At 37.1% G+C, this 21,349-nt stretch overlaps 1 protein-coding gene across 1 annotated transcript; it reads left to right on the top strand.

The window, feature by feature from the left end:
- Positions 1-16,006: 16,006 nt before the first annotated feature.
- Positions 16,007-17,065, top strand: LOC122308794 (cytosolic sulfotransferase 5-like). The gene has a single exon (XM_043122011.1). It carries the CDS (start codon positions 16,075-16,077, stop codon positions 17,035-17,037), a length of 963 nt encoding a protein of 320 aa, XP_042977945.1. The 5' UTR covers positions 16,007-16,074; the 3' UTR covers positions 17,038-17,065.
- Positions 17,066-21,349: the final 4,284 nt, after the last annotated feature.

Genomic DNA, 21,349 nt, shown 5'->3' with positions numbered 1-21,349 from the left:
TAAAATTCTGTTAGATAGCCACTTTTTATATATGAAGATATATTTTATTTTTCTTTTAAGAAAATTCAAATAATATTTAATAGAACATGGCTTACAATAGTTGAGTACATGGAATATTCAGATGTCTTAATGGCATTTTAAAATCTAGAGTGGGTAAAAAATATACACTTGGTATAAGATTTTGAATAATGATAAGTTTAATATCTCCTACTATCCATTTACTACTACATATATAGTGAATTTGTAACTTTTATTTTTATTTTTTATCTTTAAGTATTTTTTTAAACATAATTCTGTTGCCCAATCATGAACTTCTGGTTGAAGTTATATTAGTTTAATGATATAAATCTTCAACAACACCCTCTACTCACAAACAACCCACATACTCTTGTAACCTTCTTAGAAATCTTTCTCTACAGCAAAAGAGAGGTTCCAGATCTCAACTCATACCTCTCCGATACTCTTTTTAACTCATTTATCTTATATATTCTTACCAACATCTGTGAAGGACTCGGCATCTAAGATTGTGTGTATGTGTAGGAATCCTATAAATTTTTTATATCAGCTTGGCACTTCGAGAACTGATTGAATATAACCAACGACTCGCTTGATCGTTTGAAGAGGCGTGTGATAAGTTTTGTAGGGGAGTTGTTCCATACGGACCCTATTTGGATCATGATATTCTGAATTGTTGGAATGAAAGCTTAAAAAGCGTCGAAAGATGCTTTTCTTGAGATGTGCTCCTCATTGCTTTGGTTTTCAAGTGTTAACGCATGAACGCATGATTCATGTGTCCTTTAAATAAAACTTTCTACTTTTTAAAATATTTATATTCATATATATTTAAAGACACACATTTGAGTGGCGTTATACTCGTTAAAAATTCGGTATCGAATAGGTACTGAATGGTATAGATTTTTTTTTTTTTTCCTTCAATCATATTTTAAATCCCTTTAAATACTTTTAAAGATAAAAAAAATTACAAAATTATTGAAAAAAAATTCCTTAACTATTAAATAAAAAAATTAAAAAAACATTTAATACAAAAAATATGTATAATTTTATTTTATTTTTTATTTTTTATTTTTTTTTAGTTTTTTTATTTTTATGGCTCTATCATTTTTATTGGTTGGTCAAGATCGAAAGTTTGATGTTGATTGATTAGTCAGTGAATATGCATTTAACTATTCCCCACAAAAAAGTCATAGACAATGACTCGTTCTCCCAGACGCATTGGCTGTCAATTGTGCCCATTGCCCAATTACAGTCCGGTTCAATCGGTTTTTTTGGTTTTTTTTACAGCCAAGTATTGGCTTTTTAGACTTATTGCTTGCAGATATGTCGTACCTTTCTTTTCATCCTTTTGCTTGAGAAATGATTGAAGTATGATTCGTGGGGAGTTAAAAAAAATTATAAAATATATAATCGTAAAATGTGTAAATATTAATTAATTTTTATAAAAAATAATAAAATATATTATTAAAAAATTAATTATTTTTCATTCAATAAATTTCTTATTAACTCATTGTTTTTAAAAATAACTATATGATATTTATGCACTTTTCCATCATAAATATCATTTCTATCAATAGATTGCGGGTAAATGTCTGAAAGGTAGTATTAGAATTGACTAAGTGTGAAGCACGAGGCTGGCTGGGGTCCTCTCCTCTTGGTAGGGTGAGGTTTTGTCTCAGGCTTGTCCTCAGGACAGGGCTGAATTTTCTCTAAGACTTGGTCTGTAGAGTTCTATTTTTGAGATCCTTTTTCTCCACAATGATAGAAGACATCACTGTTAGATGGAAATCGCTGAAGTTAACTGATGAAGAGCAGCAAGAAATTGTCCTTTTGGAAGAAGTAGTTCTGTTATCCAACGTAAAAGGAGAACTATGTCTCTTAACAAAAATTTTCAATGATAGAACAGCCAATAGGGAAGCTTTCAGATCGACCATGTCCAAGATATGGAACACAGAGGGGTGGCTCATGTTCAAAGATCTGGAAACAAATGTCTCTACCTGATAGAATTCCAACTTCTTTCAGACAAGGAAAAGGTTTTACAGGGCTGTCCGTGGTCCTTTGATCGTCATTTAGTTTGCATGAAAGAATTCGAGGGACTTCTGTCCCTATCAGAGGTCCACTTCATTTTTGAACAATTCTGGATCTAGGTTCATAACCTCCCCTTCGCAGGGATGAGTAAAGAAATGGGAGTGCTGGTGGGTTCTAACCTTGGAAGAGTACTCGAGGTGGAAACTAACACGGAAGGTTACAGATGGGGGGAGGGGGGGGAGCTATTTGAGACTTAAGGCAGAAGTCAATGTAACCAAGCCTCTTGTTAGAGGTCGCTTCCTCAAATATGGAAGTAAACAGTCCTGGCTCTCATTCAAATACGAACGTCTACCTATGTTTTGTTTTAAGTGCAGTCGACTAGTGCATGAGCAAGGTAACTGCCAAGAAAAAGGGGTAGAAAGCCACACACATGATCAATATGGGCAGTGGTTTCGTGCAACCCACCTCCTTTCAAAAGGTCACTACAATAAAAGATATGGTGGACTCAAGGAGCAGGAGCACCGTGGTTCAACATAGAGATGGAGTCAAGAGGAGGAAGAAGGCAACAGTGTTCACTGTGGTGTGTCCACATCAAAGCTAGGAAGTGAGCCACCTAACCTGGCAGTGTCAACAGAAGCTTTGGAAGTCAACCTAGGCCATGCTGAAGGAAACCAACCCAAGGAGAAACAAGGGACCTCAGTCACAGACACCCCCTCACGTGAGAGAGGACACGAGTTTGTCCTAGTGCATGAAAGCCTTGTACCGAGTCAGGAGAGTATCCCAAAGGAACCTACCAAGCTTGCCCCTCAGGTAGAGTCCCTACACCATACTGCCTTTAACTCTGATATAGTAATGTTGGCTACCGAGGCCCCTTTTTCAAATATCAAACGTAAGCCAAATGGTGGGATCCCCCCCCCCCCCACGAGACCTGTCTTGAAAACATTGAAAACTCCCCTTGCAAACATGTGAAAGGAAAAACTTGGAAAAGGAAAGTAAGGGCTTTGCCAACCCCTCTCTCAGAAGTCACAAACAGAATACATCAACCTCTCTCTTACACCAACACAAAGAGATCCCCAAGAGAAAGAGTCAGTACCAGAACCGATGGAACATATTCAGCTCTGTCTTGACTCGAGCAATACTCAAGCATGCATGGTGGAGGCTGCACAAACAAAATGAGTTGCTTGAGCTGGAACTGTAGAGGGCTTAGGAACCCTCGTACAGTTCAGGAGCTTCACCTCTTGGTGAAAACAAAGCAGCCCCCCTTAGTCTTTCTCACAGAAACTAAGTGTAACAATGTTAGACTGGACAGAACTAAACTTACAGTGGGGTTTGAAAACTGTTTCTCAGTTAATAGTAGAGGGAAAAGTAGAGGGTTAGCACTCCTATGGAAAGATTCAATCAAGGTGGAGGTGATTAATTATACCACTTGGCACATTTCAGCACTCATAACCTCTCCCATCGACAACACAAAGTGGCAACTCACAGGCTTTTATGGCCACCCAAACTCAGCTAAAAGGTCAGAGAGTTGGCATCTCCTAAGGGGTCTAAAACCAACTAGAACCTTGCCTTGGCTATGGTTAGGGGACTTTAACGAGATCACAGACCAAAGTGAAAAAGCTGGTGCTACAAATAGACCATACAAACAAATGGTCCAATTCAGAAGTGCAATGTCTTTCTGCAATTTGTATGACCTGGGGTTTAATGGTGACAAGTTCACATGGTCGAACAATAGGGAGGGAAGGCAATTCACAAAGGGAAGCCTTGACAGGGCCTGTGGCAACAACTCCTGGATCAAACTTTTTGCAAACCATAAGGTGACACACTTAGATTGCTCCCAATCAGATCATAAGGCACTCTTGGTGTAGACAGCAGACACAAGTAGCATAGGAAAAAAGAAGAGGGTATTCAGGTTTGAGTAAGCCTAGTCTAAGGAATTGGAGTGTGAGGATATAATCAGAAATGCCTGGAAGCTCTCCAATAGCACTAGCAAACTACACAACACTCTACAAGGCCTCAACCACTGCCAAGGAAAACTCAAGATGTGGAGAAGCAATAAGAGAAGGGATCAAGGGAAAGCATTAAAAGAAAAAATTGAATTACTCAAGCATTTATAGGAGAGAAACCATGGAGATTTATTTGAGGAAATCAAGGAGGTTAAACAAGACATCAATTGCATAATGGATGCTGAGAACCTTAAGTGGCAACAAAGAGCAAAGCAGGCATGGCTCAAAAATGGTGACAGAAATACAAAGTACTTCCACAAGTGCTCGAGCCAAAGAAAAAATACTAATTCCATTCACAGGCTCCTAACAAAAATTGGCCTCTCAACTCAGGATCCTCAAACTATTTGCCAAACCCTGCTAGACTTTTTCATAGATTTGTTCACATCCTCCCATCCTTCAGGCATCGATGACTGTCTAAGACCTCTGCAAAAGATCATTAGAGAAGACATGTTGGCTTCCCTTTTTGCAACCTTCACAGAAATTGAAGTCAAGGAAGCAGTCTTTAGCATGAATCCTCTCGGATCCCCTGGGCCTGATGGTTTCCCTGCATTATTTTTTCAGAAATGCTGGGACATAGTGGGAAACAGTGTTTCTAAGGCATCCCTTGAGGTCCTAAATGGAGGCAAGTAGAACAACACCCTAAATGAGACACTCATAGCTCTCATCCCTAAGAAGCATAACCCAAGCCTTGTTACAGATTTCAGACCAATAAGTTTTTGCAATGTTATTTACAAGATCATTACAAAAACCTTGGCTAACAGGCTTAAAAAAATCCTCTCTACCATCATATCCCCTACTCAGACAACATTTGTACCTGGAAGGCTCATAACAGATAATATTATTGTAGCTTTCGAGTCCTTACACACTATGAAGGCTAGATTGAAGGGAAATGAGGGGTATATGGCTTTAAAATTCGACATGAGCAAAGCCTATGATAGAATTGAGTGGGTTTTTTTGAAATCTGTCATGAAGAAGATGGGGTTTCCAGTTACCTGGATAGAGCTAGTGATGAAGTGTGTCTCATCAGTTTCTTATTCTCTCATTGTGAATGGGGAACCTCAACCCTCTTTCTAGCCTACCAGAGACCTACGACAGGGTGACCCCCTCTCACCCTACCTATTCATCCTATGCACAGAAGCTCTAAGCTGCTTGCTAAACCATGCTAAAAAGAATCACCTGATCACAGGCCTACCAATCAGGAAAAATCACCTGCACATTAACCATTTATTTTTTGCAGATGACTCTCTCCTTTTTTGCAAAGCTAATTCAATTGAGTGGAGCCAATTGTACTCCCTACTGGAATCCTATGAGAAAGCTTCTGGCCAGAGACTCAATAAAGACAAGACCTCCATCTTTTTCAGCTCAAACACTAGAGAATAGACCAGGGACATTGTCACAAGAATTGCAGGAATTCGTGGAACCAGTTCTTATGAGAAGTACCTGGGACTACCAGCACTAGTAGGAAGGGCCAAGTCCCAGTCTTTCAAAGGCATTCTAGAGAGAGTTCAAGCAAAGCTGAACAGCTGGAAGACTAAGCTACTTTCCCAAGCAGGCAAGGAAACCTTAATCAAGGCAGTCATTCAGGCCATTCCAACCTACAACATGGGTATTTTCAAGCTCCCAAGGCAGCTTCTCAACGAGCTCAACAAGCAAGTAAGGGGTTTCTGGTGGGGCCAACAAGAAAAGGAACATAAAATTCACTAGGTCTCATGGAAACAGATGGTTAAGTCTAAAAAGTCAGGGGGTTGGGTGTAAGGGATTTTGAACTTTTCAATAGTGCTCTCCTTGCAAAACAAGGATGGAGGATCATCTCCTCTCCTAGTTCTCTTGCTACCAGGGTCCTTAAAACAAAGTACTTCAAGCGTAGCACCTTCCTGGATGCAAAGAGAGGGAGTAACTCCTCTTTCCTTTGGAAGAGTATTGTCTCTGCTAGTTCTCTGCTGAAGGAAGGACTTGTGTGGCGTGTTGGTGATGGAATATCTATAGAAATTTGGAATAATAAGTGGCTCCCTCAACCGTCAACCTTTAAGCCACAGAGCTCAATCAGGTTTCTACCTTCAGACTCAAAAGTGGCCATGCTCATTGATAAGACCACTAACCAATGGAACTACCCACTGGTTGAAGTTGTTTTTGACATTACAAAAGTTGATTTTGTCAAGAGGATCCCCCTCAGTCCCTATCCCACCTCTGATAGAATGCCATGGAGAGGCACTGCTACTGGTGTATTCACTATCAAGTCAGCATATTATCTGATATCAGAGTTGGAAAACCAAAAGCAAGGCCAATCCTCTACGACTGTGAAAGAAGACTTACCTTGGTCATCCATATGGCAACTCAGTGTACCAATGGAAACCAATAATTTCCTATGGAGGGCCTGCCTGGAAGCCATCCCCACCAAGGTCAAACTTCACCAAAGGAAAGTTGCTGATGAAGACTCTTGTCCCATTTGCAAGCTCCACCCCGAGACAGTTGCACATGCCCTTTGGGAGTGTCCCTCTACCCTGGATGTGTGGAGCCAGTGCAGTAAGAAGATTCAAAAGTCTAGTTCTCCTTGCCATTCTTTCAAGACTCTACTAGAAGCGTGCCTTAGTACCTTTGAAGAAGAAGAAATGGTTGAATTTGCCCTCACGGCTTGGAAAATTTGGAAAAGAAGGAATGGAGTTATTTTCAGCAACACCCTCTCTCACCCAAGGTCCATTAACCAAAGTGTCAAACTTCTCATAGTAGACCTTAACCAAATACACCAACCTGCCCAGAAGTACTCTCTCTCAAATGTCCATCTTGCTTGGGAAGCTCCCCCACAAGGGAAGCTGAAAGTTAACTGGGATGCAGGATTGGATAAAACAAGATGCAAGTTTGGAGTTGGGGCAATGGTCAGAGATTGGGAAGGGAAGGTTCTAGCCACCATGAGAATGAGCCATACTCTCTACCCCGACCCTTTTCTAGCTAAGGCTTATGCTGCCCTCCAAGCATCTATTTTCCTCAAAACTCTAGGGTGGCAGAATGTGGTTATGGAGGGTGATTCCCTACAGGTAGTCAACTGCCTAAAGTCCCAAGCTGAAACGGATTCTTATGCAGGGGTTTTGATCAAAGCTACAAAAGCAACCTTAGACTCTTTCACCGTGTGGACAGCAAACCATGTAAAGAGGACTTGTAATTTTGTAGCACACGCTTTGTGTTAAGATGCACTAAGCATCAGTGATAGCATTACTATGGTAGATGCTATTCCTTTTTGTATTCGACATTTATTGATATGAATGAAAACTAGATGTTTTCCATCAAAAAAAAAAAAAAAAAAGAAAGGTAGTATTAAAATACAGAGTGGGAAAAAAATATAATATAAAATTTGTACTTTGTGGTAAAAAAAATATGGATTCAAATATATGTCTGAACGGTTACTGCCTGTCAATTGAAGTATGGGTTGTACTTTGTGGGGATAGGAAAAAAAAAAAAATAGAAAACAAAAATGCTACTTCATCCGAGAAAAGCTCTGCAATATATTTTCTGTGATAAAAAATATATATTTTTAGTGATTAATGAAGTATTTTTTGATAATGTTATAATTTTCTTTTTAAAAAAATATTTAAGAATATTAAAAAAATGAATGAAAAAAATAAACAAAAATAAAATAAAATTTTGTGCTTATCGAGAGATATCCTGTAGTGGAGAGTGAGATAAGATGAGAATTTTATAAATAGTAATAAGATAGTTTGTGAATTGTAGTGAAACAGTTTGAGTTGAGTATTTTCTAGATTTTGAAAAAGGAGAGAAAAAGTTGATAAAAAATATTATAAAGTAAAAATATTGTAAGTATATAGGTTTATAATATTATTTTTGTTTAGAAATTTAAAAAAGTTGTAATAATTAGTTTAAAAAATTTATAATGATTAGTTTGATAATTTTGTATTTAAATTATGTTTGGGAATAAATGAGATGAGATGAAATGAGATTAGATGAAAATTTTGTGTCTCCTCAGAGGCCCCAAACCTACCCTAAGGGTAAAATATACAAGTTAATTACACAATTTGGATATATTATAGATTATAAAAACATTTAAATTAGACTTTGGATAAACTTCTAAGTTATGATATTAATTTAGTTAGTGTCTCGTGGTAGTTGATACCGAAACCAAAGCACACGCATCTATAGGCCTGGGAGTGAGTCTATTTAGCCCTTATTGGGATCATGTTTTGAATTGTTAGAAAGAAAGCATAGAAAAACTTGCTCAAAATACTCTTCTTGAAGTATGAGGAGATGAAAGAGCAACCCACCACCCATTTGAAAATGATAGCTGAGTTCTTGGGTTGTCCGTTTTCTCTAGAATAAGAAACAAAAAGTATGGTGAATGATATATTTGATAACTTCAGCAAGTAGGACGTGAATAAAAATTCAAGGCTGTACATTCTAGATCATCACACGACACTATGGCGCCAATACACAAACAACGCATCATTTTTTCGCCGAGGCGGTATTAGACATTGGGTGAAATATTACTTCACACCTCATGGTACTACTGGATTGAAACTTAAGTCTTCAAGTTACATCATCTTTTTCGTGGATCCCTGTTATGCATTGAATACATTGTTCAAGTTACATCATCTTTTTCGTGGATCCCTGTTAGACATTTTGTCAGCAAAATAATTAAATTTGTTGTATTACTGTCAACATACGATTGTGTTGACGGCTGGCAAAATGGATTTGTTATATTACGTAATGTGGTTGGATTTAAGTTGAAATTTGTTTGGGAATATTTAAAATAAAGTTGTATTGATATATATCGGTGTTAATTAAAAGGGGATGCAAAGTGCAAAACTATGGTTTTATCTTGAGTACAGAAGAGCTCTTAATTTCTTTTTTTTCAAAGATCGAAAGATGTCAATTATATGGGGGCATCACATCAGGTGCTCATCCAAATTACAAAAATCTCTCTCACGCACAACATAAGAACCTAGTACGTAGTACTGATCGGATCCATACCATGCATAGAACTGCAAAACACATACGAACATAGATATATGTTATATATATATATATATATATACATATGCTACCTGTTCTTACATGTATGGGTTTGCAATGAGCCGTTCCAACATTTTCTTGAAAACATGCATGCAAAAAATCACTCAATGATATAACGAATTGCCATTAGTTTAAGCGAGTAACTTTGTTGTAACAGTTTTTGTGCATGTAGGCGTGCTTACCGATTAATATGTATGCCACTTACAGTCTTGGATTGATTACTGACTGGTGAGCACGCCTAACATTTATACATATTGTAGGCGTGATATTCCCACCGATAAAGTTTTATACCGCTTGTTTTATGTTAAAAAAAAAAAATTACTTAATTAAGGGTCAATATTGAAGTATTTTTTTTTTTTATTGAGTATGTGATTCTTTTTTAAATATTGAAGGGGTTTAAAATTTTATTGGAAAAAAACAAAAGAAAATAGAAAGAAAATAATATTACACTATATGTGATTTTTCTCGGTACCCACTCTCAAATGGTGTAACTATTTTCATATATATATAACTTTTTTTACAACTTTTATACAACCTTACGTTAAATTACACTTACAACTTTTTTTATAACTTTTATATAACCATGTGTTAACTTGGAAGTATTAATGTAAAGTGATGTTACTTTCATAAGTTGTTTTATAAAAATATTCCTCATTTAATATATGGCTGTAAAAAAGTTATAAAAGAGAATTGTAATGATATCATTTTTCTAATTATTTACGGTATAGAACCAATTCGAGTAAATAATACTCTCCTTCCTGAAACCCGTCTCTATCTCCCCACTCAGATTTCCATTTCTCTCCCCCCAGTCGCTCTCTCTTATCTCAAGTCCGTGGACAGATTCTTTATCCCCTCAACAAGTATTGACAACTATCTTACCATACATGCACAAAATCTTGTACGATTTTTGTAATTAGCTTAATTTTAGGACTTCATTTCAATTAGTTCACTTTTCTTTTATGTATTATTTCCTTACATAGTACATTGTACAACTATTTATCTATAAAGCTCAATACGAAAATGTATGATTCAGACCAATATTTCTTCTTCCTTCTTTCTTCTTAACATGGTATCAACCTAAAGAAACAATTCAGCCATTCTTTCATGGCCGAGACCCACACCCCACCCATTCCCTCCTTTTATATTCTTCATCCCTCTAATTCTCCTAGTTTAACTCTCATCAATAACCTTCTCACAAGAGACAACTACCCCAAATGGCAAAAGGCCATGACTCGAGCCCTCAATGCCAAGAATAAACTTGGTTTTATCGATGGCACTCTCATCCCTCCTGAACCCACCAAACCTGAATACACTCAGTGGAACCAAACCAAGGATATGGTTCTTACCTGGATCCTCAACTTCATCAGCCCTTCCCTTGCCAATTCCCTCGAATATCATACGGATCCCCGTGCTGTTTGGCTTGACCTTTCTTCCCATTTTTGCCATGGAAACAATGCCCGTATATACCACCTCAAACGAGCTCTCTCCTCCCTGACCATTGCTAGACCATCATCGGATACCCTCCAGGCCGAGAGCCTCGTACCACCAAACCGAAATCATCCATCATTGGCCCTCCCCCATCCACTGCAAATACCGTTGGCCTCTCCTCTTCCTTCGGAGCTCTATCAGAAGCTGCTCAACCTCCTAGCACCGTCGGCCACACCGATTGAACCATCCCCTGCATCCTTTGCTGGTAATCTCTTTTCCCCCTCTGATTCCAACTTCAATAGGCACCTCCATTGGGTGGTGGACAGCGGTGCAATCCACCACATTTGCCACCAACATGAAGCTCTTTCCGATTTACAACCTCTTGCTACTGCCCATCATATTCGGCTCCCAATAGGACAAGATATTCCAGCCGAAGGGCTGGGTTCTTGTTGACTTTCCCCCTCTCTCATATTGCAAAATGTTTTTTTATGTTCCCCTTTTCTCCTTCAACTTATTTTCAGTTTCCCAAATTGCCATTTATAATTCTTGCCTTGTAACTTTTTCCTCTAATTCTTGTTTATTTCATGACTCTCAATCGATGAAACCGATTGGAACGAGTGATTTATGCAATGGGCTCTATGTGTATCGACCTGAACCTCCCGTCATTTTTGCTACTCAATCTACTGCAAATAAAACCTTATGGCATTAACATCTAGGTCATCCCTCTAGTTTTACCATTCCCAATATTTTTAATTCTCCTTGTACTCTTTCTGAATGTGATGTTTGTGCTCATTCTAAACACACTAGATTACCTTTTTCCAATTATGCAAATAAAATTGATTCTCATTTTAATCGCATTTTTTGTAATATTTGGGGTGGTTATCACACAGCCTCATTATGTGGCGCTCATTATTTTCTCACAATTGTTGACGATTTTTCTCGCACCACATGGATTTATCTTATGCGTTTTAAATTTGAGGCATATACTCATTTAACACATTTTTTTCCCTTGTCCAAAATCAGTTCAACACTACTGTCAAAATTATTAGAATTGATAATGGACAAGAATTCATTTCCCATCAATTTCAAACCTACCTACACACGCATGGCATCATTCATGAACGTACTTATGTCGAAACTCCCCAACAAAATGGTGTTGCTGAGCGTAAACACCGACACCTTCTTAATGTTGCTCGTAGTCTTCGTTTTCAAGCACACTTACCTCTCTCTTATTGGGATGATTGTGTCCTCACCGCAGCCTACCTCATTAATCGCACCCTTAGCCGTATTCTCAACAATAAATCAACTTTTGAAATTCTGTTCAATAAAATCCCCGACTATGATCATCTTCGTGTATTCGGTTGTCTTTGTAATGCACAAACCCTTCACGCTCACCGCGACAAATTTTCTCCTCATGCCACTAAATGTGTATTCCTTGGCTACCCAAGTACGCATAAAGCCTACAAACTATATAATCTCCAAACTCAAACCATCTTCTATTCCCGAGATGTCACCTTGCACGAACACATATTTCTTTTCCAAGACCTTCCTGACCTCCATCTCTTCCCGCCCCTATCGTTCCTCTTCCCGTCCCTGAATCTATCCTGACTCCTGATCCTCCGGCCTCTTCCGACTCTCATGTCCCTCCTGATTCTCCTATTCTTGCGCACTTACCCTGCCCCTCTCCCCTAGCTCCTCGTCCTCGTCGCACTATTACTCGACCTGCCTATCTTCATGACTACATTTGTCCCACCTTACATACGGAGCCCACTGCATCTACGCCTGCTTCACCGGCTTCAGGTACTGCTCATCCTTTGTCTGCTTTTATTTCATATTCCCATTTTTCTCCCCCACATATTACTTATTTGATTGCTCTTACCTCATGTATTGAACCCTCTTGCTATACCACTGCCATCAACCATCCTCACTAGCGTGAGGCCATAACAGCTGAGCTTCGTGCTTTAGAGGCCAATTCCACCTGGACTCTTGAGCCTGTCCCTCCTGATAAGAAACCCATTGGGTGTAAATGGGTTTTCAAAATTAAATTCAAAGCCGACGGATCCATTGAGAGATACAAAGCTCGGCTCGTTGCCAAAGGATACACTCAGATTGAAGGCCTAGACTACCATGAGACCTTTGCCCCGATCACCAAAATGACCATAGTCCGTTGCTTATTGGCAGTTGCAGCCACCAAAAATTGGATTATTCATTAGCTTGACGTCAATAATGCCTTCTTGTATGGCGACCTTGACGAAGAAGTTTTCATGACCTCACCACCTGGATATTGTCCTAAAGGGGAGACCCATGTTTGTCGACTCCGCAAATCCCTCTATGGCTTCAAACAAGCTTCCCAAAACTGGTTTTTTAAATTAACCTCTGTGCTTCTTGATGCAGGTTTTCATTCATGTCAAGCAGATCATTCTTTGTTCACTCTCACCACTTCCACCAGTATTGTTCTTGTTCTTGTTTACGTAGATGACATACTGGTTGCTGGCAACGATCTCTCACAGATTGAGCTTTTCAAGAAAATTTTCTCCACACATTTCAAGACCAAGGACCTCGGTTTTCTGAAATACTTTCTTGGCCTTGAAGTTGCTCGCTCTCCCACTAGCATTTTTCTTAATCAACGCAAATATGCTCTCGACATTCTCTCTGATAGTGGGCAACTTGGTGCACGTACCGCTCCTTTTCCTATGGAACAACACTTGAAGCTTACTGCTCATGATGGCAACCTCCTCTCTGATCTTGGCCTTTATCGTCGTCTCGTTGGTCGTCTCATCTATCTGACCATCACTCGACCCAACATTGTTTATGCCGTCAACACACTTAGCCAATTCTCCTCGCGTTCCCCACATGAACACTGCTTCTAGAGTTCTTCACTACATCAAAGGCTGTCCGGGTCAGGGTATCTTCTTTCCTTCCTCCAACAGTATCCATGTTTCAGCTTATACAGACTCTGATTGGGCTAGCTGCCCCATCACTCGCCGCTCCACCATTGGTTATTTTATTCAGTTAGGCACTAGTCCGATCTCATGGCGCACCAAGAAACAGAATACAGTCTCTCGTTCTTCTGCTGAAGCTGAGTATCGTGCTATGGCCATCACCACCTGTGAACTTACTTGGTTAAAACAGCTTCTCACTGACCTTGGTGTTCCACATCTCGAGCCTTTCACTCTCCATTGTGATAATCAATCTACACTCTACATTGCACACAATCCTGTGTTTCATGAGCGTTCCAAACACATTGAAATTGATTGTCATATCATTCGTGACAAAATTCGCTCGGGCCTCCTCAAAGCTATCCACATTTCTTCAAATGAGCAACTTGCGGATATATTCACCAAACCTTTGGAACAGGAACTTTTTCATCATTTCTCGCGCAAATTGGACATTACGGATCTCCATGCGCCAATTTGAGGGGAAGTATTGACAGCTATCTTACCATACATGCACAAAATCTTGCACGATTTTTGTAATTAGCTTAATTTTAGGACTTCATTTCAATTAGTCCACTTTCCTTTTCTGTATTATTTTCTTACATAGCACATTGTACAACCATTTATCTATAAAGCTCAATACGAAAATGTATGATTCAGACCAATATTTCTTCTTCCTTCTTTCTTCTTAACAACAAGTTTGTTCTGCACGTTTTCATTTTCTTTTTGTCCCTTATATATTTAATTTGTTGCATAGGAATCGGAGTGAAGTGCCATGTGATGACTCTATGAGCTCAGATATCAGGTGCACATGGCTTTCCCATTCCCAAGCTAGATCTTAGCTGTGAAAGTGCCCAATTACTTATAATTTATGATTGATTGCATGAATCACGTTGTGATTAGGTACGTATAAACAATCGTGCAAGAATAAAATCTTTCTACTTAATCTACCATTATGATCTTCATTTTGTTTGTTCGTCAGCTTTCATTAATTAGTATTTTTTTTCCTTTTTCTAACCATATATTTTATTTTTCTTTTAAGAAAATTCAAATAATATTTAATAGAACATGGTTTACAATAGTTGAGTACATGGAATATTCAGATGTCTGAATGGCATTTTAAAATCTAGAGTGGGTAAAAAATATACACTTGGTATAAGATTTACTACTACATATATAGTGAATTTGTAACTTTTATTTTTATTTTTTATCTTTAAGTATTTCTTTTTAACATAATTCTGTTCCCCAATCATGAACTTCTGGTTGAAGTTACATTAGTTTGATGATATAAATCTTCTACAACACCCTCTACTCATAAACAACCCACATACTCTTGTAACCTTCTTAGAAATCTTTCTCTACAGCAAAAAAGAGGTTCCAGATCTCAACTCATACCTCTCCGATGCTCTTTTTAACTCATTTATCTTATATATTGTTACCAACATCTGTGAAGAACTCGGCATCTAAGATTGTGTGTATGTGTAGGAATCCTAAAAATATTTTATATCAGCTTGGCACTTCGAGAATTGGTTGAATATAACCAACGACTAGCTTGATCGTTTGAAGAGGCGTGTGATAAGTTTTGTAGGGGAGTTGTTACATAAAGACCCTATTTGGATTATGATATTCTGAATTATTGGAATGAAAGTCTCGAAAGATGCTTTTCTTGAGATGTGCTCCTCATTGCTTTGGTTTTCAAGTGTTAACTAATAGTAGTTTCGCATGATTCATGTGTCCTTTAAATAAAACTTTCTACTTTTTAAAATCTTTATATACATACATATTTAAAGACACATTTGAGTGGTTTTATTCTTGCTGAAAATTAAATTCAGTATGGAATAGGTACTGAATGTTATAGATTTTTTTTTTATTTTTTCCTTCAATCATATTTTAAATCCCTTTAAATATTTTTAAAGATTAAAAAAATTACAAAATTATTGAAAAACAATTCCTTCACTATTAAATAAAAAAATTAAAAAAATATTTAATACAAAATATATGCACAGTCTTTTTTTTTTATTTTTTTTTATTTTATGGCTCTATCATTTTTGTTAGTTGGTCTGGAAAGTTTGATGTTGATTGATTGGTGTAGTCAGTGAATATGCATTTAACGATACCCCACAAAAAAAGTCACAACAATGACTCATTCTCCAGACCCATTAGCTGTCAATTGTGCCCAATTACAGTGATGATTGATTAATGTGTCAATCGCATTGTTTGTGATTAGGTACGAATAATTCTGCAAGAATCAAATCTGTGTACGTACCTAATCTACCACTAAGATCTCATCAGGTTATATTCAATTAGTAGCTTTTCCCTTTACTGACCATATATTTTTTTTCTTTTAAAAAACCCAAATTATATCTAATAAGACATGGCTTAAAAGAGTACTTGAGTACATGGATTCAAATGTTGTTGAATGTGTATATGTTGACATGATTCAAAAGCCATTAATGGATGTTTTGGCATGGGAAGTACATCATGATGACATAAGATACCTCGATCCGGTGTAGTTCTCTATATATACCCATAACATTGAGAGTACCTAGGTACGTCTGTAGTATCAACCACGTACTGAACAACTAAGGTGAAACAACGATCAAACTACTACGTCAGTACTTTGTATTTCCCTTCCTTCTTGAATCATGTCTACACTCGATCCATCCTTTTCCCAGCACTTGCAAGAAGATGAACTAACCCCAGATCAATACGGGGACTTCGTATCCTCCCTCCCAACAGCAGGCTTCCTAAGTCAGTACCGTGGATTTTGGTTTCCAACTAGGTTCATGCAGGGAGTTTTATCCTTCCAAAAACACTTCCAAGCTTATGAGACTGATATTCTAATGATGACCCCTCCCAAAGTTGGGACTACTTGGTTGAAGGCTATCTTGTTTGCTATAGTGAACCGAAAGCATCATCTAGACCTTCAAAAACATCCATTGCTCACCAACAATCCTCATATTCTTGTGCCCTATTTGGACTTACATCTCTATAATAAAAAAGAGGTTCCAGATCTTACCTCCTTCTCCTCTCCAAGGCTCTTTTCAGCTCATTTACCTTATACATTGCTACCAACATCTATTAAGGACTCAATGTGTAAGATTGTGTATTTGTATAGGAATCCTAAAGATACCTTTGTGTCACTTTGGCACTTCCTAGAAAAGAATGGGACGACAACCGATTCATTTGAAGAAACTTTTGATAAGTTTTGTCAGGGAGTGAGTATGTTTGGGCCATATTGGGATCATGTTTTGAGCTATTGGAAGGAAAGTTTAGAAAAGCCTCAAAGGGTACTCTGCTTGAGATATGAGGAATTGAAAGAGCGACCCACCACTCACTTTAAGAGAATAGCTGAGTTCTTGGGGTGTCCCTTCTCTTCAGAAGAAGAGGCAAAAGGTATGGTAAATGATATTTCAAAATTGTGTAGTTTTGATTATTTGAGTAAGTTGGAGGTGAATAAAAGTGGAACAACCCACAACATGAAGACAGAAAGCTTTTTTCACCGAGGTGAGGTTGGAGATTGGGTAAATTACTTCACACCTCAAATGTCAGAAAAATTAGACGACATTTTTAAAGAAAAGTTTCATGGTACTGGGCTAACATTTTAGGACATCCAATGATTGCATCCTCATCATCACTGCTAGATATTATTTGAACATCTTTATTATTGTCAATGTTTATGCTAGAATGTCGTGATCAGTATAATAATAAATCTCTTGTATCGTGTAAATGTGTAAGTTTGCATTAGCATGGGAAAGTAAATTTGTTAGATTATTGTCAATCATTATGTGTACGTGTATCGATATGGAATCAATAAAATACATTATTAATGTTGTATTTCCGATTTTATCGTCGATGTTTTGGTGTCACTTATTTTTCAGTTTTGTTCATATACAATTGATATCACTAACAAGAGTATACTAAATCATAACTTGCCTTCGTTCAATCGAACGATCTATTTCTAGTAGCAAGACCTTGATCAATAGATTTTGTATATTGGCCCATGCATACACACACAGCGCTAGCATTGGGCCATTTTGATCAGTTCAACAATAACACAAGTACTTGAAGGTTATAGACAAGACAGACTACCACTACAAGAAATTAGTCATTTTGCAACGCCTAAAATCGTTGCAAATACATGCAAAAAATACTGTAATTGATCAATTGCAGCGTTATTACCCTCCTTGCATCTTTGACAGTATAAACGTGACTTTTTTGATCAATAGCAACGTCATTTGCAGCGTTCTTAAACTGCTGCAAAGTCAATAATATCACGCTGCAAAAGGCCACCCCATCTGACTACCTTGGCGCTAAAATAGATCAATTGCAGTGAAATTTATCCTTGCTATATCATTAAATTTTGCTGCAATAGCCAGCTAACAACAGCAGCGCTACAGTTGGTTCGTTGCTTTTGTAACTTTTTGCAACACTTAAAATCGCTGCAATTGCTTTTGTTACTTGTTACAGCGTCTCTTAAACGCTGCAATAAACAAGAAAAACGCTGCAATAGGTTATGCCAAAGCAACAATTTTTTTTCGTTGCTTTAGTTCACTTACAACATAATTAAATCGCTGCAAATAGGTAAAAAACGCTGCAATAGAGTAGAAACTAATGCAACATCTTTATTTTCGTTGCTTTGAATTGTAGTTGCAATGCTCTGTAATCGTTGCTTTTGAGTGTTTGCAACGTTAAGAAACGCTGCAAATGAGTAATTGCAGCAATTTTGAAAATTATTTTGCAACGCTTGGGGTTAATGGGTTAAGAATTTGCAGCGATCAAAAAACGCTGCAAAAGATGGCTTTACAGTTTTTTTCCCTCCGCTTCGGCTTATAACTAAGTCAACTAACTTAGTTAAATGTCCAATTTAGTGACTAACTTAAAATAATAAATTAATATGTCCAAATAATATTATTAATTGTTAGTTATTTATATGTCCAAATAATAAATTATTTGTGTTTTAATACATTAAACCCAATTTATGAATTTTCAATATTTTTTCACCTATATGAAACGACACCTAGCTGAAACCCAATATTAAGTACTCATAAATTAGTAAACATAATAAAAAATTCATAAACGCGCCTTATATCCACTAATAAATGTCTTGGATAAAAAATCTTGTGATATAACATCAAACACAGAGGGAATCTAATCCTCTTTGGGAATTCACATTAATATAGTTATGGGTTATACAATGGGGTGGACCAAATGGAACCAAGATCCTGCAACTTTTCTAACTAATAAATATATAGTGCACATGGGCATTGTAGGTAGGATATATCAACTTCTCTTCTGCATCATGCGGGGGAAATTGATCTATTGCATTCTTTATAACGTCTTTCTCTCAAACTCCAACCTAGCAGTGATAACAAAAATGACTAGTCAGGTGATTGGAAATACTTAGTAGTAGCGATTTATTATTATCAAGAACAGAAAGAAGTCCCAAAAATTCACAAAGATAGATACTTCTAAAAACTATTCTAGTAATATGGTATTTTTTATTATCAAGAACTCAACAAATACTTGCTGTAGCAGTTGCTAAAAAACTAGCATGGGATAAGTGTGCACTGGAGAATCATGCACTCTCTACTTTACTATCCACTATTTTTGCATCCTTAGGATACATCTAGAGTAGGACAATCATCAAAACCAGTGACCAAGATTACAGCAGTCACTGAGATGGAATGCCCAATACATTTAGCAATAGATGTGATCATATTCAACAGCTGAGATTCAAAAAACCTCTACATTACAACTTCCAAACATCTCCAAATCATTACATTTAATTAGAATATGGACATATCTATAATTTCAGACTGCACCATGCAATACCCAGCAGTATACAACATGGGAGTTTATGATGGCTAGAAAGCAATTTTGAAGCGTGTAACCAATAACAATTGCTGCTCCTAACATTTAAATTTCACAGAAAAATTTAACTGAATACAAACCACTTGATTTGGGGAGAGGGAGGGGGAGAGAGAGAGATGTCAGTGCATATACAATAGAGCCACCCATAAGTTGTCATGCAAACCTAACCATGGATTGCTAATTTCTTTTCTCATTCTTTGCTTTTATTCCTCACAGTTTTATTTTTATTTTATTTTTACATTTGTTTCCCTTTTCTAAATGGATCCCTGCTATGTAAGAAAATAGATAAAACAAATTTAAAAGTTATTGTGAAGACATGCATATCTTGATCATCTTCATCAACCAATCTTGTAGAACACTTGATCAAGTTAGCACCGAAGTTTTCATCATAACTTGAGCATTACAGCAAGAAGCTCTCCTATAGTTGGCCAGACATTATTCTTTTATGAAAGTTTCTTTTGCCAAATTTTAGACATCCAATCCCATCAATCACCAGTCAAAATAAAAAAATCAGGGTTCAATTGCATTAGGTAGTTACAGCTTAAACAGCCCAAACACCATGTTTTTACCTGCTCTACGGCTCAGTGCAGAACTTCTACACTGTATCAATAGGTATTGTCAGGTTTTTTCTACTTACAACCAACAATAAATTAACCAAATTCTGAAATGGTTGTACTGGCTTAGAAGTAATGTCACTCAAAAAAACTACTGAAGTATCATCAAAGCCACTGCCTACACTTATATCACATCCTAAAGTTGAATCAAATCCAACATTTCACCCAAGCATCATAAAAACAACCCCCAGTTTACACAACACTACATTATGAAAGTTTTGTTCTACCCTTCACTTTCAATATCATCCCAGTGAGATATACTAGATGTACCCATTTCCTTATGCACCCAAAGTTACATTGCAAACCATAGTTATAGTTCATATACAGCCTTGATAATGTTTTAATCGGAATCTTATGATTCTAATTGCCTTCATATTGGATATTAATAAATATGAAGTAGAAAACACACCAAATCATAAGATAACACATTCTTATGATGCTGTGGTGTACTTGAGAAGAATATCTTTTCAACAGGCTGGTCTACTTTCATTAACCTTTATGATAATGAAATACTTAAAAATTCTCCTAAACATTTTTTTCCAAGTACATCAATTATTTCTATAGTCATCCATTTTTACCTGTTAGTGCTCCACTTCCTCATTTCCCATATACTTCAAGACCAATTGCTCTGGTTGATAGACCACATGTCCACTCTAAGAATATATTTCACAGATAATCAGAAAAAGTCTCACTCTTATGTGCAAACATAATCAGAAACAATTGGCAAGACAGTAATACTTTAGGACAATATTGCTGTCTGTAAAAAAGGATTAGACAACATTGAGATATGAACAAATTTTTTTGCACTTGTTTCTGCTTGTTTTCAGTCCATAGTTGATTAAGGTACATTGAGATATGAAACCACTAATGGCAATCAAACCAGTAACTCCAGAACTCCTAGTTAAACCCATACCCAGAGGCTAAAAATATAGAAATTCATGGTTTGTTACCTACCCATCTGTCCAGTATTTAAATAAATAAGTGGCCTATACAAGTTGAATCAGCCTCCATTTATTTATGGTTGAGTTAATAAAAGCTTTTCATTTAGTTTCACATTGGCTATAACTAATCATGGAATAGCATTAGTTTGGACATATGTAACTTTCTTTCGCCCAGATCTAACATGGATTAGTTGGAAACATATATTCCACCTTCTCCTTTCCTATTCACCTAATGAACAGATTTGCTATATTCAATGAATTCCCATTAGGAAAAAAAAAAAAAAACAAATCCAACCCTTTTTTAATGTGTAATGTTCATGGCTCTAAAGTTTAGTTCCTGGTACATCTTCAGCCATATTTGCAGATATGGTATTTCTTGAGGGACCATTTGGCCATTTGTTCTTGGGAGTACTAATATGCCAAATGATTTGCATTAAAAACAGGGGGAAAATGACCAAGGCATTTGGTAACGATCTAGAGAACAGTTTGGT

This window comes from Carya illinoinensis, chromosome 5 (assembly GCF_018687715.1).
Source record: "Carya illinoinensis cultivar Pawnee chromosome 5, C.illinoinensisPawnee_v1, whole genome shotgun sequence".
In the NCBI taxonomy this organism is placed as follows: Eukaryota; Viridiplantae; Streptophyta; class Magnoliopsida; order Fagales; family Juglandaceae; genus Carya; species Carya illinoinensis.
This window is presented reverse-complemented; position numbering and strand designations above follow the sequence as displayed.